At 49.1% G+C, this 19,359-nt stretch overlaps 1 protein-coding gene across 4 annotated transcripts in view; it reads right to left on the reverse strand.

Moving 5' to 3' along the window:
- Window positions 1–19,359, reverse strand: part of CASKIN1 (CASK interacting protein 1) — a 118,084-nt gene extending 98,725 nt beyond the window's left edge. For 2 of the 4 annotated variants that reach the window (XM_039349714.1, XM_039349711.1), the window contains exon 1: window positions 19,170–19,358. In XM_039349714.1, the coding sequence (XP_039205648.1) occupies window positions 19,170–19,263 (94 nt within the window). In that variant the 5' untranslated portion in view covers window positions 19,264–19,358. Of the gene's footprint in view, window positions 1–19,169 lie in introns of all 4 variants that reach the window. The other 2 variants (XM_039349710.1, XM_039349713.1) reach the window with 2 other exon arrangements.

Raw genomic sequence — 19,359 nt, forward strand, 5'->3', positions numbered from 1 at the left:
CTTGACTTACGACCACAATTGAGCCCAAAATTTCTGTTGCTAAATGAAACATTGGTTAAGTGAATTTTGCCTCATCTTACGACCTTTCTTGTCACAATTGTTAAGTGAATCACTGCAATTGTTAAGTTAGTTAACATATTTCTGAAGTAAGTCTGGCTTCTGCAGCCAATTTTGGTCACCCTATCACAAAAAAGATGTTGAGACCTTGGAAAAAGTTCAGAGAAGAGCAACTAATATGATCAAAGGCCTGGAGACTAAAACATATGAAGAACAGCTGCAGGACTTGGGTTTGGCTAGTCTAAAGAAAAGAAGAAACAGGGGAGACATGATAGCAGTATTCCAGTATTTGAGGGGCTGCCACAAAGAAGAGGGGGGTCACATTATTCTCCCAAGCACCAGAGGGCAGGACAAGAAACAATGGATGGAAACTGACCAAAGAGAGAAGCAATCTGGAATTAAGGAGAACGTAACAGAGAGGACAATTAACCAGTGGAACAGCTTGCCACCAGAAATTGTGGATGCTCCGTCACTGGAGGTTTTTAAGAAGAGCCTGGACAGTCACTTGTCTGAGATGGTGTAGGTTCTCCTGCTTGAGCAGAGGGCTGGACTAGAAGACCTCCAAGGTCCCTTCCAGCTCTATTCTATTCTATTCTATTCTATTCTATTCTATTCTATTCTATTCTATTCTATTCATCAACCAACATATCGACGTATCAACCAGTTCTTTTTTTTTTTTTGAGCTGATGGCCCATGTTTTGCACACCCAGTTTCTTTGGCTGATTGTGAAATTCAGCTTGGATCTCCCAGCTCATCTCTCTCCCCCCCCCCCGGCTCTGACCCACGGCAGTTCCTCATGACAGCAGCCAACTTCCATCCTGCCAGCAACTTCCCAATCTGGCACCCCCCCTCCGACTTGCTAGAGTGCAACTCCCCAAATTCTCAGCCAATGTGCTACATATCTGGAGCACCCAGCAAGGAAAGCTGGCCCACGCTGACTCTCAGACAGATGGAGATTCTGCCCAGAATATCAACCCGCCAATCCAGCAAAAACCATGGGTGTTTCTTCCGCCTTGCCAGACTGCAACTCCCTGAGGTCTCGTGCTACCACAGCAGAAACGAACCTGAAGTCATGGCAACAACAATTACCTGCTATTTCTCCCAGTGCGTATTTCCTGCCTTGCAATTGCAACTGGGTTCCCTTCATACATGCACTTATGTAATCTTGTTTTTTATGGGCTTAATGACCTGGTGTGCTGAACGTGCCAATCAATTGTATCTGAGGAGGTAGGAAATGAGGCTTGGCTGAGGGTGAGGAAGAAACTTTTTCCGCTTGTATTTAATGCAAATCAGTGCCACATTTTCAAGTCAAAATGCGAAAGGAAACACAGCTAACTTCTCCTCTGAATGGTTCATGTAGACCACTAAGGCAAATATATGTCTGCAACAGAGCATGCAGAGCACATATGCAAACATGTTCTTAAGACTTCTCCACCAGATGCAAAAATCAGATGACTGCAGCTTAAAAGTGTGGGGGGGGAACCCAGAAATTTAACAGAATGAAAATGACAGATACATCCGCTAATGGGCGTGTTCATCTCTATACACTTTGCCATTTTGTACCCCAAATCCAGAGAAAAATTACATCCAAAATCATACAAGAACTTTTGCACCTTCAGAGCTGTCCAATATGCAGTTTTTATTTTGTTTTAAAAAACAGACTGCATGTGCACTCTACACAGACAATCCAACCTGAGTAGGAACCAAATCCTGAAAACTACATTTTCCTTTTCATCATAATGTGCCCTTGAACAGAATGGAATGGAAGGGAAGGGAAGGGAAGGGAAGGGAAGGGAAGGGAAGGGAAGGGAAGGGAGGAATCAAATCCTGAAAACTACATTTTCCTTTTCATCATAATGTGCCCTTGAACAGAACAGAATGGAATGGAATGGAATGGAAGGGAAGGGAAGGGAAGGGAAGGGAAGGGAAGGGAAGGGAAGGGAAGGGAAGAGAAGAGAAGAGAAGAGAAGAGAAGAGAAGAGAAGAGAAGAGAAGAGAAGAGAAGAGAAGAGAAGAGAAGAGAAGAGAAGAGAAACTTTATTGTCACTTTAAATGTACACTAACATGAAATTTCGTTGCACTCAGCTTTCAAAAACATACCATTATGCATATACCCACGTACACACACATATATGACACAGAGAAACATCACAGTCTAAAATATCAGAATAACAGTATAACTGAGCTGGAAGGGACCTTGGAGATCTTCTAGTCCAGCCCCCTGCACAAGCAGGAGACCTTATATCATTCTGGACAAATGGCTGTCTAATCTTTTCTTAAAAACTTCCAGTGATGGAGCACCTACAACTTCTGAAGGCAATCCGTTCCACTGACATTCCATACTGGGAATGTTTATTTTTGGAGGGTGTAATTACCACAATCTTCCCAAATGTGTTTGAAGCTGGTGGATGGATCGACTCCAGAAATTGTCAGTTCTTTCCTTTGCATTTATAAAGCATTTTGCTGGATTTTCTCAGCCACAAGATCTTCTGTGATCTTTGGTCTCCCTCTCGGAAGCAAGCTCTAGAACAGAGGTCCCCAACCTTGTGGGCACCAGGGACCCGTTCCGTGCAGAGAGGTTTCTCCATGGACCGGAGAGTGCGTGGTTTTGTGTGCTGCCTGCATCTCGCGGATGGGGCTTTGCCTGTTTGTGCGGACCGATTGCTGGCATGCCGCAGCCCAGTACTGCTCCATGGACCAGGCGTTGGGGACCCCTGCTCTAGAATGAGGCAGAACTGGAAAGAAAGAGAGAGGCTATTTTCCAAGCTTTGGAAATTTCACTCCACCACTCAACAATTCGGGTCATTGCCCAGCTAGCCCAGACAATGGTGGGGCAGATGGGAATTGGAGTCCAAAACACCTGGGAACCTTGAAGCAAAAGTTCTTAACTGGGTGAGCTCAGAAGCAGGCAGCCCCCAAGATGGCTGTCTGTAAGTATGCAATGGATGCAGGCAGGTCTTCTGAATGTGTGATCCTCACCATACAAAAACAGCTACACTTTGCCCGGTTCTTTGCAGAAGCCAAGACTTTGCACAGTCTTGCCAACCTGGCACTGCCAAGATTATTAGGACTGTAGCTCCCAGAATTCCCAAGAAGCAATGACCTGGTGTCTTCACCAAGAAGAGAGCTACTAGGAGCAATGTTTCTTAACCTTGGCAACTTTAAGATGATTGGACTTCAACTCCCAGAATTCTCCCGCCGAGCAAGGTTAAGAAACACTACTCTAGAGCCGGGCTCCCCAAACTTGGCAAGTTTAAGACTTATGGACTTCAGCTCCCAGAACGTCTCAGTCAGCCATGTTCACAAGTCTTAAAGTTGCCAAATTTGGACTCCCCTGCTCTAGAGGTAGATTCCTGCAGGAGTTAAAGGATGGAATGATCTCAAAGAAATATTCCTATCTTCACCTTCTATGATTCCCCAGAGACCAGCTCGATCAGGGGTAGGCCACCTTGGCTCTTTTGTGACTCGTGGACTTCAACTCCCAGAATTCCTGAGCCAGCCATGCTGAGGGGAAAGGGAGAGGTTTCCAAGCTGAGCCAGGCTGGCTCAGGAATTCTGGGAGTTGAAGTCCACGAGTCAGGAAGGGGCCATAGTTCCCCCATGCTGGCTCAGGAATTCTGGGAGTTGAAGTCCACGAGTCATAAAAGAGCCAAGGTTGCCTACCCCTGTGCTAGATGCTTCTGGATAGTCCACCGACAGAACGGTGACTCTTTCCTCTCTAGCCTTCAGCAGTTGGAATGGAGGTCACCTTCTCTGACAGCCCAGGAAACACCGGCCAGTCCTCCTCCTCTTTCTCCCCCCCCCCAAAAGCCATCCCTGAGAGCAGCATCTTCTCATCTCTGGTTGCCTCTTCTCACACTGTGCTTTCAAGATTGCAAGCACAACTTCAAAAGCAGTTACTCTGGATGTAATTACTGAGAACGCAAGGGAACAGTTTTGTGCACTAACACCGAGCTGGGTGGTATTAAGGTATTAAATCCTGGGTTAGAGTATTCAACAACAGCCTTGAGCTTGGGCAGTGATCAAACCACTCAGCTTGGCATCAGGGCACCCACATCATTCCCCCCCCATCTCCAACACGGAACATCCCTCGATCACTGCAGTTGCATCCCGAGTCCACTTTTGACTGAACTTGCTCTCCTGATCCAATTCTCTCAACCGGCTCTGATTGCATCAGCATAGCCAGGAGGCTCAATTTGCACCAGTTACAATTTTTTTTGACATCCGATGATGACACTTTGGAGAGTCTCCTTCTCCTGAGCCTTCTGGGTGGACCCTGCTGCTCCCTCAGAAGCACTCCTTTCTCAACAGGGTGGTAGGACCAGAAGGGGAAAGAAGGCCACCTGACTGGTCCATCATCCCACAGTCCATCAGAGGCATCCACCAAGGGAGGCAAACATCTCCATGTTCTCCGTAGGAAGCACCGGTGGTGCTTGCAAAGTTCTGAGAAGGACACTGGACTCCTGTACCTCCTTCTTACTACATGAGATTGCTCTTTCCCATCTAGTCTAAAGAAAAGAAGAAATAGGGGAGACACGATAGCAGTGTCCCAGTATCTGAGGGGCTGCCACAAAGAAGAGGGGTCACGTTATTCTCCAAAGCCGCAGAGGGCAGGACAAGAAACAATGGTTGGAAACTGATCAAAGAGAGAAGCAACCTGGAATTAAGGAGAAACTTCCTAACACTGAGGACAATTAACTAGTGGAACAGCTTGCCACCAGAAATCGTGGGTGCTCCATCACTGGAGGTTTTTAAGAAGAGACTGGACAGACACTTGTTTGAAATGGTAATAGATTCTCCTGCTTGAGCAGGGGGCTGGACTAGAAGGTCTTCAAGGTCCCTTCCAGCTCTATTCCATTCCATTCCATTCCATTCTATTATTCTATTCTATTCTATTCTATTCTACTCTACTCTACTCTATTCCTGTTCTGTTCTTTATTCTATTCTGCTTTATTCTACTCTTTATTCTGTTCTGTTCTATTCATTTTCTATTCTATTCTTTATTCTGTTCTGTTCTATTTATATTCTATTCATCATTATTCTATTCTATTCTATTCTATTCTATTCTATTCTATTCTATTCTATTCTATTCTATTCTATTCTATTCTATTCTATTCCTGTTCTGTTCTTTATTCTATTCTGTTCTATTCTATTCATTTTCTATTCTATTCTTTATTCTGTTCTGTTCTATTTATATTCATTTTCTATTCTATTCTTTATTGTGTTCTATTCTATTCATCATTATTCTATTCTATTCATCAGTATTCTATTCTATTCTATTCTATTCTATTCTATTCTATTCTATTCTATTCTATTCTATTCTATTCTTGCTTTGGATCTGGGACACTCAACGATGAAAACAGGAAAGGTCCCACGGTCATCCACGAACGGTTCTTGCCTATTGAGAGGGAGTCCCTTGGGTTGGAGCAGCAGCTGTCCATCCCCAGGCCAAAGGTCAGCCTAGCAGACGTCATACTGCAGCTCGGGACTTTAGGCAGATCTCCCACTGAAGCAAGTGCTTTGTCGTTTCTGGCTCAAGTCAAAATGCTAAATATTTATCTGGCTCTTCTTTGATTTAAGACAGCTCAGGAGGAGAGGCCTTGGTCTGAAGAGGGGAAAAAAACCTAGCTACAGTTTCCCTGGAAAGTAATTGTAGCCAGAAGAGGCTCCCTGGAGGATCCTGCAATCCCCTCCTCTCCTGGGCAAGGGCAGCCCGGCAGATGGGCAGAGCGAGAAAGAGCCCCCAGCTCTGCACTGCCTTGAAAAACAGCCAGGCTCTCGACAGCTCAGGAACCGCCAGTGTGCAGAACGAGAAGCCTGGATCATTCAGCTTAGCTGACCAAACACATTTGAAGGGAGAGAACACACAGCTGGTTCCCACTTGCCAAGAAACGTCCCCCCACAAACACTGCTTGTAGTTGTGTCGTTGCATCTCCATCCCCCCCGGGGCTACACGCATCCCCTCAGCTGGAAAAATGCACGCAAAACAAGACATCAAGAGATTATCATGCAAGCAGCGGAGCTGTCAGCCTGACAACGCAGGTGTCCGGAACAGCTGGTCAATGCCTGAAATGCAGAACTTCGAAACCTATGATGCAGCAAACGAGCCCTCGTTAAAATGCAGATGCAAAAGAGGGAAACGATTTCAAAACTCATCGTGCCTGGTTACTTCCCAATCTGAGTAGTTTCAAACATATCATATCTAATCCGCCGCTGCCCAAGACTTGTAAACCATGTTGCCCCATCACGACTTGAGTGTCTCGGATCTGATGTCCATTTTGTCCTCCGCCCTTCAGAAGCAACATCACCCCAGACAATAAGGAGGAAAGCAGTTGCCTATTGGCGATGGGCACTGTAGTCCAGTATATCGAGGTCCAAAACACCAAGGGGCCGTTGCCTCGGCCGTAACCCTGAACCAGGGCGCCTCACGCAGCTTTTCAAAACTCACGTTTGGCCCAGCTATTCCTGTCCAAGTCAGCAAAGTCCACAAAATTTGCAGGATACGCAAAATACTTCCGGCGAAACACAGCAAGAGCAGCATTTGCTTAATGAGGCAAACTGCCCGAGACTGCCTCTGAGCATGTACCGATTTCACTCTTTGCTACTGGACTTGGAGACGGCATCCGCTCCAAGTGAAAGATGAAGCTGGCTCAGGGGCTAAGGGAAGACGTTCCCATCTGACATCACTCTCGTTCTCAGCCAGGCCTTGACCAGCCCCTTGTCCAGTCGGGCCTCTTCCGTCTTTGGAAAGCCATCGGTTCCCGAGGGGTTAGCAAAGGCAGGCCGGGGTTCCTGTTGGGGTTCAGGACAGGCTGGAAGCAGCCAGAGGGAGGCAGGGGTCCTGGGGGCCTGGGGCAAGCAGGTGCCTCTTTCTCACCTTTCTCCTCTGCTTACACATGGCCAGATACAAGCATCTCTCTTCAGGTCTTCCTTGAGCTTCCTTCGGCAGCACATATACTAAAATCGGAACGATACAGAGCTTCCTCAAAGAACATTTTCAAGGGAGCTTCACTCTCCGGTGAAGGGAAACCCACCGACTGAGAGCAGCTCCGACAGCAGTTCTCGCAGCTAAGCTGCTTTAGAAAGCTTTAAGCAGATTGTGGGCAGCTTTACAATAATTAAGGAGGAAGAATCAAGGAGCAAACGGATGAGCAGGTGAGAGGTCCTCCAACTTTCCCGACGGAGCTGCTGCCCGCAGTGCTAAGACCCCCCACTCCTCCCCCCCCCACATGCCCTGGCAAAAAGCTCTGCCAAAGGGGAAGGCAGGGAGAAACCCCACCCAGGCCTGGTTGCAGCTCCAGCAGAGGAACCAGGCTTCCTGTGGGACCTCAGCCAAAGCGTTGCATCTGGACTGGGCAACCAGCAGCACCCAGGACCTGTCTGGGGCCCTCTAACTCAGTGGTTCTCAACCTTTTTAATGCCACGACCCCCAACCGGTCGTAAGTCGAGGACTACTCAACTGGTGCAGCACCGTTTGCAGAATGGGACTTTTGGCGGGCTCAGCAGGGCAGAGACAGCCTGGACAATTCCTATTGGCTTTGGAAAGCCAATGGAATTAGACTCTATTCAAGAGAGTCTATTCTATTGGCTTTCAAAAGCCAACAGAATAAAAGGGAGTAGCACAGCTAAGGAAAAGGGGAAAAAATGGCAGACTGCGTTGTTTGGCGACCCCCATGAAATGGTCGTTCGACCCCAAATGGGGTCCCGACCCACAGGTGGAGAAACACTGCTCTAACTCTAGAGATTGATGAGGGACAACCTGTTGCCTGACCTTCTGAGCTGGAAACAGAGAAAGTTGCACCGAAGCCAGGCTAAAAAAGACACCTCCCTCTTACACAGGGATCTTCAAACTTGGCCCTTTTATGACTTGTGGACTTCAACTCCCAGAATTCCTCAGCCAGCTCTTACAGGACCAGGATCTCTCTGAAAACAGCCCCACCCACATTGCAGACTTTAGTTCCTGCCCCATCCCTGTGTCCACCCAAAAGGTTGCCCCAAATATTCTGACTGGAGGCTGTGATGAGCTTATGACAGCTGAATCCCAAACTGAGGCTCTGCTCCGGCCAGGACCTCCAGCACAGAGTGCAGAGAAGTGCAACAAAGATGGTTAGGGGACTGGAGGCTAAAAGATATGAAGAACGGTTGCTGGAATTGAGTGTGTCCAGTTTAATGAAGAGAAGGACCAGGGGTGACATGATAGCAGTCTTCCAATATCTCATGGGCACCACAAAGAAGAGGGAGTCAAGCTAGTCTTCAAAGCACCTGAGGCCAGGATAAGAAACAATGGAGGGAAACTAATCAAGGAGAGAAGCAACCTGGAACTAAGGAGAAACTTCCGGACAGTTAGAACAATTAACCAGTGGAACAACTTGCCTCCAGATGTTGTGGGTGCTCCATCACTGGAGGTTTTCAAGAAGAGATTGGACAGCCATTTGTCTGAAATGGTATAGGGTTTTCTGTCTGAGCAAGAGTTGGACTAGAAGACCTCCAAGGTCCCTTCCAATTCTGTTAAATGGGGAAAGTGCACCCATTCACTTGTGCTGTAACAGCTTGCAGGTCACCCCACCTGTGATATCAAGCGCAGATGTGAATGATGGCACCACTGACCAGTACAGTAAGTGGAGGTTTCACTCTGGCCAAAGTCAAACCAAGTGAATTCCTTCCAGTAGAGACACAGGCGCATTCTAGCATGAATCTCACAGAACAGCCAAGATCAAGTGCCATCCGCACATGCAAATGCGAAAAGATGTGACATTGCAAAGAAGCCTGAGGTCGCTTGGGGATAAATGTAGAAAAACAATACAGGGGACCCATTTGATGACCCTGCTTGTTTTCTGGCAGATTTTTCATTACCCAACTAGGTAACATCATCAGGGCTAGCAAGAAATGTCTGCCAGAAAACCACCCCCTTTTTACACACTTGGCATTCTTTTAAACACCCCCCCCAAAGACACCCCTAACAGGCTTCAAAGGCCTCCCTGGGGCTCCTGAGTCATCCCTCCTACAGCTCCTGGAGTGCGGAGACCCACTCCAGGAGTAACAGAACGTGGCAAGAAGTACGTAATGGGTGGAAGCTTGTTAAACACATTTGGTGGTCGTGCAGAGAGATAAAAGCATTTTGGATTAAGATATGGTGGAATATTCAGAGAATTTTTAGAAGGAGGGTAAAATTTACTCCGCAGTTATTTTTGTTGGGTATAGTTACTGATTGTGACACAAAGGAGGTTATATTGATGTTAAATTTGATTACAGCCGCAAGGCTGTTAGTAGGACAATACTGGAAAAAGGAATCCTTGCCTACACTGCAGGAATGGTTTTTAAAAGTGTCTTATTTGGCGGAAATGGCAAAGATTTCGGCTTTTTTAAAGGAACAAACGCAAGAGAAATTTCTTGCCGTTTGGGATAAATGGATAGAATTTATACAATTTAGATTGGATATAAAAAAATATTATATTGCTTTTTCATAATTCTTATTTCTATATATATATATATACATATATTTTAGTCTTATTTTTTTTTCCTTTTTATATATAATTCTTTTTAATTCTTTTTTAATTAAGCCTATATTCTGCTCTGGGAAGCTCAGGGGGGGGGAATGGGGGGTGTTTTGGGGGGGGATGGGGAAGGGGATGTTATGTTTAGTTTTTTGTATATGTTGTTTTCTGTTTTTGTATTGTCCTATTTTTTTCTGTTTTTTTGTAAAAACGTATAAAAATTTTCAATAAAAAAAAAAAAGAGAGATCAACCTAGAAGTCAGAAGAACTGTCCTGACAGTGAGATCAGAGGAATGGCTTGCCTCGCAGCGTTGTGGGTGTTCCATCCCTGGAGGTTTTCAAGAAGAGACTGGACAGCCATTTGACTGAGAGAGTATAGGGCTTCCTGACTTGAGCAAACGATTGGACTAGACTAGAAGACCTCCAAGATCCCTTCCAGCCCTAAGGAGTCTGTGAAACATGAGCACTGTTGCTGCCTTTGGCGTCTTTTAGGGGACAAAGTGGATCCCATTGCTTGCAGGTCCTCCATAGCAGTGGTTCTTAACCTGGGCGATATTGCCCCCCAGGGGGCGATTTCATTTTTCAGGGGGGCGATGGAACGAAAGTGGGGCGATATTGGGGCGATGGAGCGAGAAGTTTTGGGGACACTTTTGAGACTTTTTCGTACAGTGAATCGCCGTATATCTGTCATACAAAAACATCGGATCGCTCGCTATTAGTGGATTGAATTGTGTTTTCAAATGTTCCTCCAGCTAGCTTCAGTACAGAAGGCCGTACATATGTGAAGACGCATCGCTTATCTTCATGCACATTATGCAGCAGCCTCTACCCATACAGGGGCGCGCCATTGGCCAGAATATGGGAGATATGGGGAAAAGACTGGAAATAAATTATTTGCATCGATATGTCCTGATGACAATTTTAAAGAAAACAAAAAAAGTGTTTGCATAAATGGAAGAATTATTTCCTATGTTGTGATTGAGAGGTTATGTTGGGGGAGGGGGGCAATGACAACTTCCTCATTGGCTCAAGGGGGCGATTCGTTCAAAAAGGTTAAGAAACATTGCTCCATAGGAGAGTGAGAGCACCATTTTAGACTCACAAATTTGATCAAAACATGTTTTATTAAAGCACAGGAAAGCTTATGCTTCTGAGTCTGTGCTTGCCAATTGCTCCTTATTTAGGACCACCATTGATTGGCACAGTTGCCTAAAGCCCCAGATAATCCCTTAAAATGCCCTCCTCCCCTAGCATGGCCTGACCCCAACCCTTTTTTTAGAGGGTGGCCCCAAATATGCCTGGAGTGGGTCTCTGGTTGGCTCACCTCTGTCTTTGCTAACCCACCTGACAGGACCATGGGTGGGGCTGGGATGTGGGACCCCCACGTGTGGCTCTGGGGGGGGGGCACAGGCTGGAGAGGAAGGCAGGCCAACGACCAGAGGCTTGTCAATGGCTGCGTAGTCAACACAAAAATTGAAAGTCTAGTGGCGATTCTGTAGGTAACTGACCTACGTAGCATTCTTTTCAATGGTTATTTGTTTATTGCAGTTTTTCGTTGCCCAATAGCAGACTCTAAGCGGTCCACAACATAAAATTTAAAACCCTTGAATGCGTAAACACAATTAAGCAATTTAAAATCAGAAAGAAATTAAAGCAACCCCAGTGGGGAAAGAATAATCAGCAACATAGCACGGCAAACAGCGAAAGGCTCTAAAAATTGCAAACACATTTTAAAGTTTTCCGCATTTAGCGGAGAATCACCAAGAGCCGCATAATCAACTAAGCAGCCAGCGATGGGTCTTCGAGGATGCAACCACTGTGGATATGCAAGTTCCAGCAGGCCTTGAGCTGCATCTCCAACATATATTATTTTGGGGGGGGGGGGTTATATCTCACTTTTCTGCCTGATTTTTACATCTGTTTCAAGCACTTAACAAAGAAAAATAAATTCTTCCTGGAGTCAAACTTGACTCCTAGTGTCTTTGTAGAGAAGCTGTGTTAGCATCTTGGCCACAGCAGGCTACCAGGCCCTTCTTCCTCAGAATTCTTTTTTTAATTCTCAGTCCTAGTGAGAGGTAGGCCCTGGGATCTCCTGGTGGTCTCCCATCCAAATACTACAAAGTCCCACCTAGCTTAGTTTTCTTCAGATCAGCGAAGGGTGGCTGGGTGCTGCCACCTAGCTCGGCAGTTAGCAATAGCCACGGGCTAGTAAACTACATGAAAGTAGCACCAGGAAGATCCCTATCGTGAAGGAGGAGAAGATTGCACAAGGTGGCCTTGGCACTGGAGGACACAGTTGCAAAGGCTGGGAGGTGTGGGCAGGGAGCAGTTGCAAAGGCTGGGAGGGGTGGGCAAGCCTTTAAGTGGGGGTCACAGCTAAGATGGTCTTGTTCCTGCAACAGCTGTCAAATCACAGAAACGCTGATTCTGAGGAAGGTGACTCTGGACAGTGAGAACGCTCCATCAGTGGAACAGCTACCCTCCTAGAGTGTGATATTCCACTGCTGGAGGTTTTCAAGAAAAGATTGGGCAGCCATTTGTCTGGAATGAAATAAGGATGTCTTCCTTGCGCAGGGGTTGGACTACAAGACCTCCAAGGTCCCTTCCAGCCCTAGGATGCTGTGATTCTGAAGACCTCAGAAGAAGTTCTCCTCCTTGTTTATCACCTTCGCAGTACATCCTGGGAATGCAGCATCTAGAATCCTTGTTCTGAGAAACACACCTGGGGATTTCTCCTTAGGCTACCCCACAACAACAACCCTGTAAAGTAGGCCAGGCTGTTGAAAGAGAGCAACTGCCTCGAAATGTCAGTGAGCCCCTAACTGAATGGAGAACTCAACATAGATCTCTCTCAGGTCAGAAAGCCAAAATGCCTCCTTCTAAACTTCGTTGATCTTTTTTTTTATATTGAAAAGTTTTATACAAATTTATTATTACAATATAATAACCCTCCCTCCCTCCCCCCACCCCACCCCAACCCTCCCCCCTCACTTCCCAGAGCTAATTACAGGGTTAAAAATAAGCAAACAAATTCTAACTAAGCTTATCCAACTATACCAATAACCAAGTCCCTAAAATACTTTAACTCAAATACAAACAACTCCCAATTTAAACTATAAGTTAATCCAAAACTAAATGATACTTTCTAATCCCATACTTATTCTGTACAACATTTATCCATCTTCTCCACACCGAGATGTATCTTTCTTGTGAATGATCCTTCAAAACCTTCGTGGATCTTTTGAAACATGAGGATGCCCAGACCCCCTGACCTCCATGAGCAGAGTGTGGTCTTTCCACCCACTCCTTTCTTTCCTCTTCCTGGCTAGAAGTGCCTACATCCCCCTCCATGAATCCCCCGGGACAGGAGGAGACCCCCAGGACACGGACGGAGGAGGCTGTTTGGGTTGACTCAGCCTTCCATCCTTCCGGGGTAGGTAAAATGAGGACCCAGATTGTTGGGGGCAATGTAAATATATATATATATACATTGCTTACTGGTGTACACCGCTTAGAGCAGTGGTTCTCAACCTGTGGGTCAGGACCCCATTTGGGGTCGAACGACCATTTCACAGGGGGTCGCCAAACAACACAGTCCGCCATTTTCCCCCCTTTTCCTTAGCTGTGCTACTCCCTTTTATTCTATTGGCTTTTGGAAAGCCAATAGAATAGACTCTCTTGAATAGAGTCTAATTCTATTGGCTTTCAAAAGCCAATAGGAATTGTCCAGGCTGTCTCTGCCCTGCTGAGCCCGCCAAAAGTCCCATTCTGCAAACGGTGCTGCACCCGTTGAGTAGTCCTCGACTTACGACCGGTTGAGTAGTCCTCGAATTACGACCGGTTGGGGGTTGCGGCATTAAAAAGGTTGAGAACCACTGACTTAGAGAGTGCTTGCACTTAAAGCGGTATATAAGTCTCATAAATAAATAAATAAATAAATAAATAAATAAACAAACACTGGGACCCCAGAAGCTCTTCCTGGCTGACTTCTCAAGCACATTTTGGAAATGCTGCCTTACCGCACCGGAGAGAGGCCCCAAATCCTGAAATGCCTAATTCTGTTGGGATGTCAAGGGTAGCATTCGCACCCTTCACATCTACACTTTTTTTTTTTGGCCCTGTTTTTAATCAAGACTTTGGCTGTTCACACTGTGACATGCAAATGGCTAATTCTTTGTCAGAATGACCATCAACCTGCCAAACTACCTTGAGTTGCATCGCCAGCAAATCAAACCGATGAGCAAAAACCTTCAACACCACCAAAAGGGGGCACAATTTCTTTTTAACAAAACGCCTCTCCAAAGACGATCCAAATTTTCAAAGCTTTTCTTAGTCTATCCTCCGCAAATTACAGTATAGCAACTATCTCCCAGTCAAATATCCCCCGAATTTTAATTTTCAAATCGGAGTGAACTGGGGAGAAGCAAGCGACGACTCTGGGAACTGTGGTTGAACCTCCAGACCACTTTAAGACTTGTGGACTTCAACTCCCAGAATTCCTCAGCCAGCAAAGCTGGCTGAGGAATTCTGGGAGTTGAAGTCCACAAGTCTTAAAGTGGCCAAGGTTTGAGAACCCCTGCTCCAGAGGGATGGGATCAACTTTTCAGGAAGTGCCAAATGAGTGCCCAAGGCCAGCAACACTCCTTGTGGCTGGAAGCCACAGACCCCCATTTGCCAGGCAGTCCTTCCAGCATCAGCTTCCTGCAAAGACACCCTGTTCTCCCCCCCCCCCAGATTCAGACACCCAGCTTGGCTCCAGCCCCCCTCCCCGGTCTGCTCAGAGTCTCCCCTGGGAGCCTCAACTAATGGTGAAGAAGGCAGTCTCCCCGCTGTCACCGCCATGCCTTGGGCTACAAATTCCATCGTGCCCGGCTGGAAAGTTGGGGAGTTGTCCTCTTTTAGATGCAGAAGGTATTGGGCTGGGAAAGGGGATCACAGAATGTCTTCCTTCATCCACATCTGTTGACCTGGGGGGAAACCCAGCAGTCGGTTCCTGTTCACACCATATTTTTAGAAAAATCTCTACGGGCAGACCATCTAGCACAGTGGCTCTCAACCATTTGGGGTCGAACGACCATTTCACGGGGGTCGCCAAACAACGCAGTCCGCCATTTTCCCCCCCCTTTTCCTTAGCTATGCTACTCCCTTTTATTCTATTGGCTTTTGAAAGCCAATAGAATAGACTCTCTTGAATAGAGTCTAATTCTATTGGCTTTCAAAAGCCAATAGGAATTGTCCAGGCTGTCTCTGCCCTGCTGAGCCCGCCAAAAGTCCCAGTCTGCAAACGGTGCTGCACCAATTGAGTAGTCCTCGACTTACGACCGGTTGAGTAGTCCTCGACTTACAACCGGTTGGGGGGGGTCGCGGCATTAAAAAGGTTGAGAACCACTGATCTAACGAAAAGCAACCCGCTTCCTTTTCAGCCCAACACGGCGTGAATCTTCTTCTGTGGACGGCAGGGGACACCATCCACCTGCCAAGGCCTTCAACTGGGTTTCAGAGGCCGAGCGTGTTGACGAACCCTCAGCAGCTCTTCTCTCCAGCCCTGAACTCAGAAGCACCTTTCACTCTCCTTCTTCAGTCCACTTTCCTGCTGGGCGACATGTTCAGAGTCTGGGGGCGTGAGGGGCTTTCCTACCTGGAAAATCCCAAAGGCAAGGATACTCCGAAGTCAGGTTCAACCTTGAGCCCTCGGTCGACACTCCTATGATCTGCCTCTTCCAATTCTTTCCAATCTAGCCCAAGCCCTGGGGCTGCCTGAAGTCTCCCATCCAGACAGGAAGTAGGCTTTATCCTGTTTGGGGGCCCTGAGGGTGCAGCTATGGGGCCGTTCACTGCTCATCTCCCCATAAGCAAGAAGTGGGTTTCTTCTCTTCCCAGCTCTGGTTCCCAATATGGCTCTATCTAGCAGCCTCTGCATGCATGGGTGTGCCTATATCTATCCTTAAGCTTGTGCTCAACGGGACCACCATTAGATCCTGAGGATCTCAGAATCAGAATAGAGCTGGAAGGGACCTTGGAGGTCTTCTAGTCCAGCCCTCTGCTCAAGCAGGAGAACCTACTCCATCTCAGACAAGTGACTGTCCAGTCTCTTCTTAAAAACCTCCAGTGATGGAGCACCCACAACTTCTAAAGCAGTGGTTCTCAACCTGTGGGTCGGGACCCCATTTGGGGTCGAGTGACCATTTCACGGGGGTCGCCAAACAAGGCTGTCCGCCATTTTTTCCCCTTTTCTTTGGCCACGCCCCTGGCACCCAGTGATGTATAAGTGGTTGGGGGTCACCACAACATGGGGAACTGTATTATGGGGTCGCGGCATTAGAAAGGTTGAGAACCACTGTTCTAAAGGCCAGCTGTTCCACTGGTTAATTGTCCTCACTTTTAGGAAGTTTCTCCTTCATTCCAGGTTGCTTCTCTCTTTGGTCAGTTTCCATCCATTGTTTCTTCTCTTGTCCTCTGGTACTTTGGAAAATAAGTTGACCCCCTCCTCTTTGGGGCAGCCCCTCAAATACTGGGAATCTCACGGGAATGGCCTGTGGGCTGAATTCACACGTTCTGCATTTGAATGAAACATCTCATATCCAATGCCCCCCATCGAGGACATGTCCAGTCTACCCATAACACCTTCTGGGTTTCTTTCTGAGGGGGCTCCTGAACCCTCCACAGATCAGCATTCAAAGGCAACAGATGCTGTTCTATGGGGGGGGGTGTTTCAAGGTTAGCACTGCTTGACTTACAGTCCCACAGGTCTCAGATGCTCACAAAGATGCAGCAGCTCAAGCATCAACTCTGAAAATAGTTGGCTGCTGGCCCAGAGCTTCTGCTGCTTCCCATCTTCCCCTCCCCCCCCCAATATAGAACTACATGCTCACCCCAAAGCCAGTGTGCCACGGGGGCACGATGGACTTATAGGAAAAGAGTAGGAGAAAAACAGGAGTGAGCACTGCAAGAAAGAAGATGAGGCACCCAGACAGCGACCCACAAGTCCCATCCACCAAAGAGTCACTCAGAGGCCATTGTTGGCATCAGTCTGGGAAAGTGTTCCTCAAAGCTTGGCAACTTTGAGATGAGTGGACTTCAACTCCCAGAATTTCCCAGCCAGCAAAGTTGGCTGGGGAATTCTGGGAGTTGAAGTCCACACATCTTAAAGCTGGCAAGCCTGAGGCACACTGATCTAGGACAGGGCTTTTCAACCAGTGGTATGGGTACCACCTGTGGTACATTGGCACCTGGCAGGTGGTACGTGACCATCCCAGAAAAGGGGTAGCGGGGGAGAGGAATGAGCTGAACCGGTGGCAGCACCACACAAGCCTGAGCGAGAGACGGCTGGAACTGAAGGGCTGTCAGGGCTCAGTGGAAGCGCCAGGATCAGCGCTTCTTCGGGGCTGTCAAGGCTCAGTGGAAGCGCCAGGATCAGCACCAGGCTCCAGCTGGAGCTCGGCGCTGATCCTGGCGCTTCTGCTGAGCCCAGAAGAAGCACCAATCAGCTGGAAAGCAGCACTGATCCTGGCACTTCTGCTGAGCCCAGAAGAAGCGCCGATCAGCTGGAATGTTGCAGCCTCTCCAGGATCTTGTGATTTATATTCAGATGCTTGGCAACTGATTCATATTTATGATGGCCACCGTGTCCCAGGATCATGTGAAGTGACCAAAACCTGCTGCAACCACCCAGCAGATGGGGGGAATAAAAACCAAACACCCTCCCACCCCACCCCCACTGCCAATCCTCAACAGAAATGCTCACAACAATAGAAACCTCGGACAGGAGGAAGAGCACCGCTGGGGGCAGGCAGGTGTCTTCGGGGGCACTTTTTTCAATGCCATTGTAACTTCGAACAGTCACTAAGCAAACTGTTGTAAGTCAAGGACTACCTGTATTTCATCACTTTTTTTCTTTTTTTTTCTTTTTTTCTTTTTTTTTTTTGGTCATCAATTTTTTGACACCTTGCTAGGCAACTGGTGGTACTCGGATATTGCCATATCCTAAAAGTGGTACAATGAGTGAAAAGATTGAAAAGCCCTGTTCTAGGAGGTCCTCTCCTCCACTGGGTGAAGAAGCCCCATGTCCTGGCATCTAGGGCACCTGCCACCCCACCAGGGACTAGCAGCTCAGAGTTTCGCCATCCAGACTGTCTCTCAGTTTCGCTCCGAGGATGTCCAACCAGCTGGCAGAAATGTCCCCCAGTGGACACTGCATTTTTGAACTGGCCAGGGAGGCTTCTTCTCAGTACACTCCTGACATTTAAAACTAGGAAACTGACCACCTTCTGATGGAGGCTGAGCCCCAGTTCTTGTCTCAAGCAAGGCAGGGAAGTTCAGAACCAAGATTAAGTCCCAGGCGCCCAAATTCTCTTCCCCCCCCCCAGACCGGAAAGACAGCCAAATGGTCTGCATCGTTCGCCACCAGGGACTGGAAACGCAGGCTCTCCAAAGGCTCTGCAGCTAACTCGGCTGAACCGTTGCTCAAATAGGACAGCGCAGCAGCGGCCTCCAGGTACGCTGGCTGGGCTCACCTCATCGCCAACCAGCAGCTTTCTCTCCAGAATTCCCTAACCCTGGAGGCCGCTGCTGGGAATTCTAGGTGTTGAAGCTCACACACCTGGAGGGAGGCTGGAGAAGGCAGGTCTCCAAGATGGGAGCTGCAGTCCTCCGGCTTGCCTGGAGGAGGGCGGGAAGGGCAGCGGCAAACAAGCAGGGTCCCCTCTTCCATAGGGGGGGAAGGGGGTGTCAGCGAAGGACAGCAAGGAGAGAGGCCTGGCCGGAGCACTGGCCGAGAGGAAGGCCGAGGGCTGGAGAGGCAGCCGGATCAGAGAGGCCAGCCTGGGACGGATGCCCGCACCCTGTGCTTGCTTTCCCGCCAAGGGGTCTCATGCTTGCAGAGCACCGAAGGGAGAGCAGAGCAGAGAGCTGGCCCTCTCCCAGATGCAGGCAGAGGTGAAGCCAGGCTGGGTGCTCCCCCGTGCGGCACCCAGCCTTGGCACCCAGCCTCGATGCCCCTCTGCCAGCCCAGGCCTCTCCAGCCTCCAGCCGGCCTCCCCCCTTAGTGACAGCCAACCATGCCACAATCCGGACAGCTCCTGGGGGTTACTCTCTCTCTCCCCCCCCATTGAACATCCACCTGTTTCAAGGGGGCCTTTCCCCTTCCAGCCCCGATGCCAGCCTGCCGCCCGGAGAGGGTGGAGCAGCAGCGGGAGCAGCGCGCAAGGCGCATCTCCTCTCCCTCCACGCCCGCAGCCGCTGCCCGGGCCTGCCGCGCCAGCACCGGGCACGTTCCCGGCGGAGCCCGCAGAGCCCCGGCCCAGGGGGGGGCAGCGGCCAAGGGCAGCGAAGGCTCGCTGGGCAGGGCCGCCGGACCTCCAGCTGGCTCCGGCCACGGGGCTGCAGGCGGCGGAGGCGCGGGATTCCCCCGGCCGGACCTCCCTCCGCGGCTCGCCAGCAGGACGAGGCGGAGCCGCCCGCCCTCCCTCCCTCCCGGGGCGAGAGGCTCCCGTCCGCCGGGGCTCTCCCCTGCCCCCTGCTCCCCACGCGGGGCCGCCGGCGCCCGGCCTGGCATTCTCCGCCGGCGCCCGAAATGGCCCCGCCGCCCTCCCGTCCTCGCCGCCGCCGCCGCGCACTCACTGGCTTTGCCCGGCTTGGGCCTCTGCAGCAGCTTCTGCACCGCGCCGATGTCCTCCGCCTTCACCGCCTGCATCAGCTCCTGGTCCTTGCCCATGGCGAGCGGCGGCGGCGGCGGCGGCGGCCGCGGGGCTGGGCTGGGCTGCGGGGCTGGCCCGGGCGGGGTCCTCAGGGGCGGCTCATGCCCGGCCGC

This window comes from Crotalus tigris, unplaced genomic scaffold (genome assembly GCF_016545835.1).
Source record: "Crotalus tigris isolate CLP2741 ecotype Arizona unplaced genomic scaffold, ASM1654583v1 scf7180000018301.7375997, whole genome shotgun sequence".
Classification (NCBI taxonomy): domain Eukaryota; kingdom Metazoa; phylum Chordata; class Lepidosauria; order Squamata; family Viperidae; genus Crotalus; species Crotalus tigris.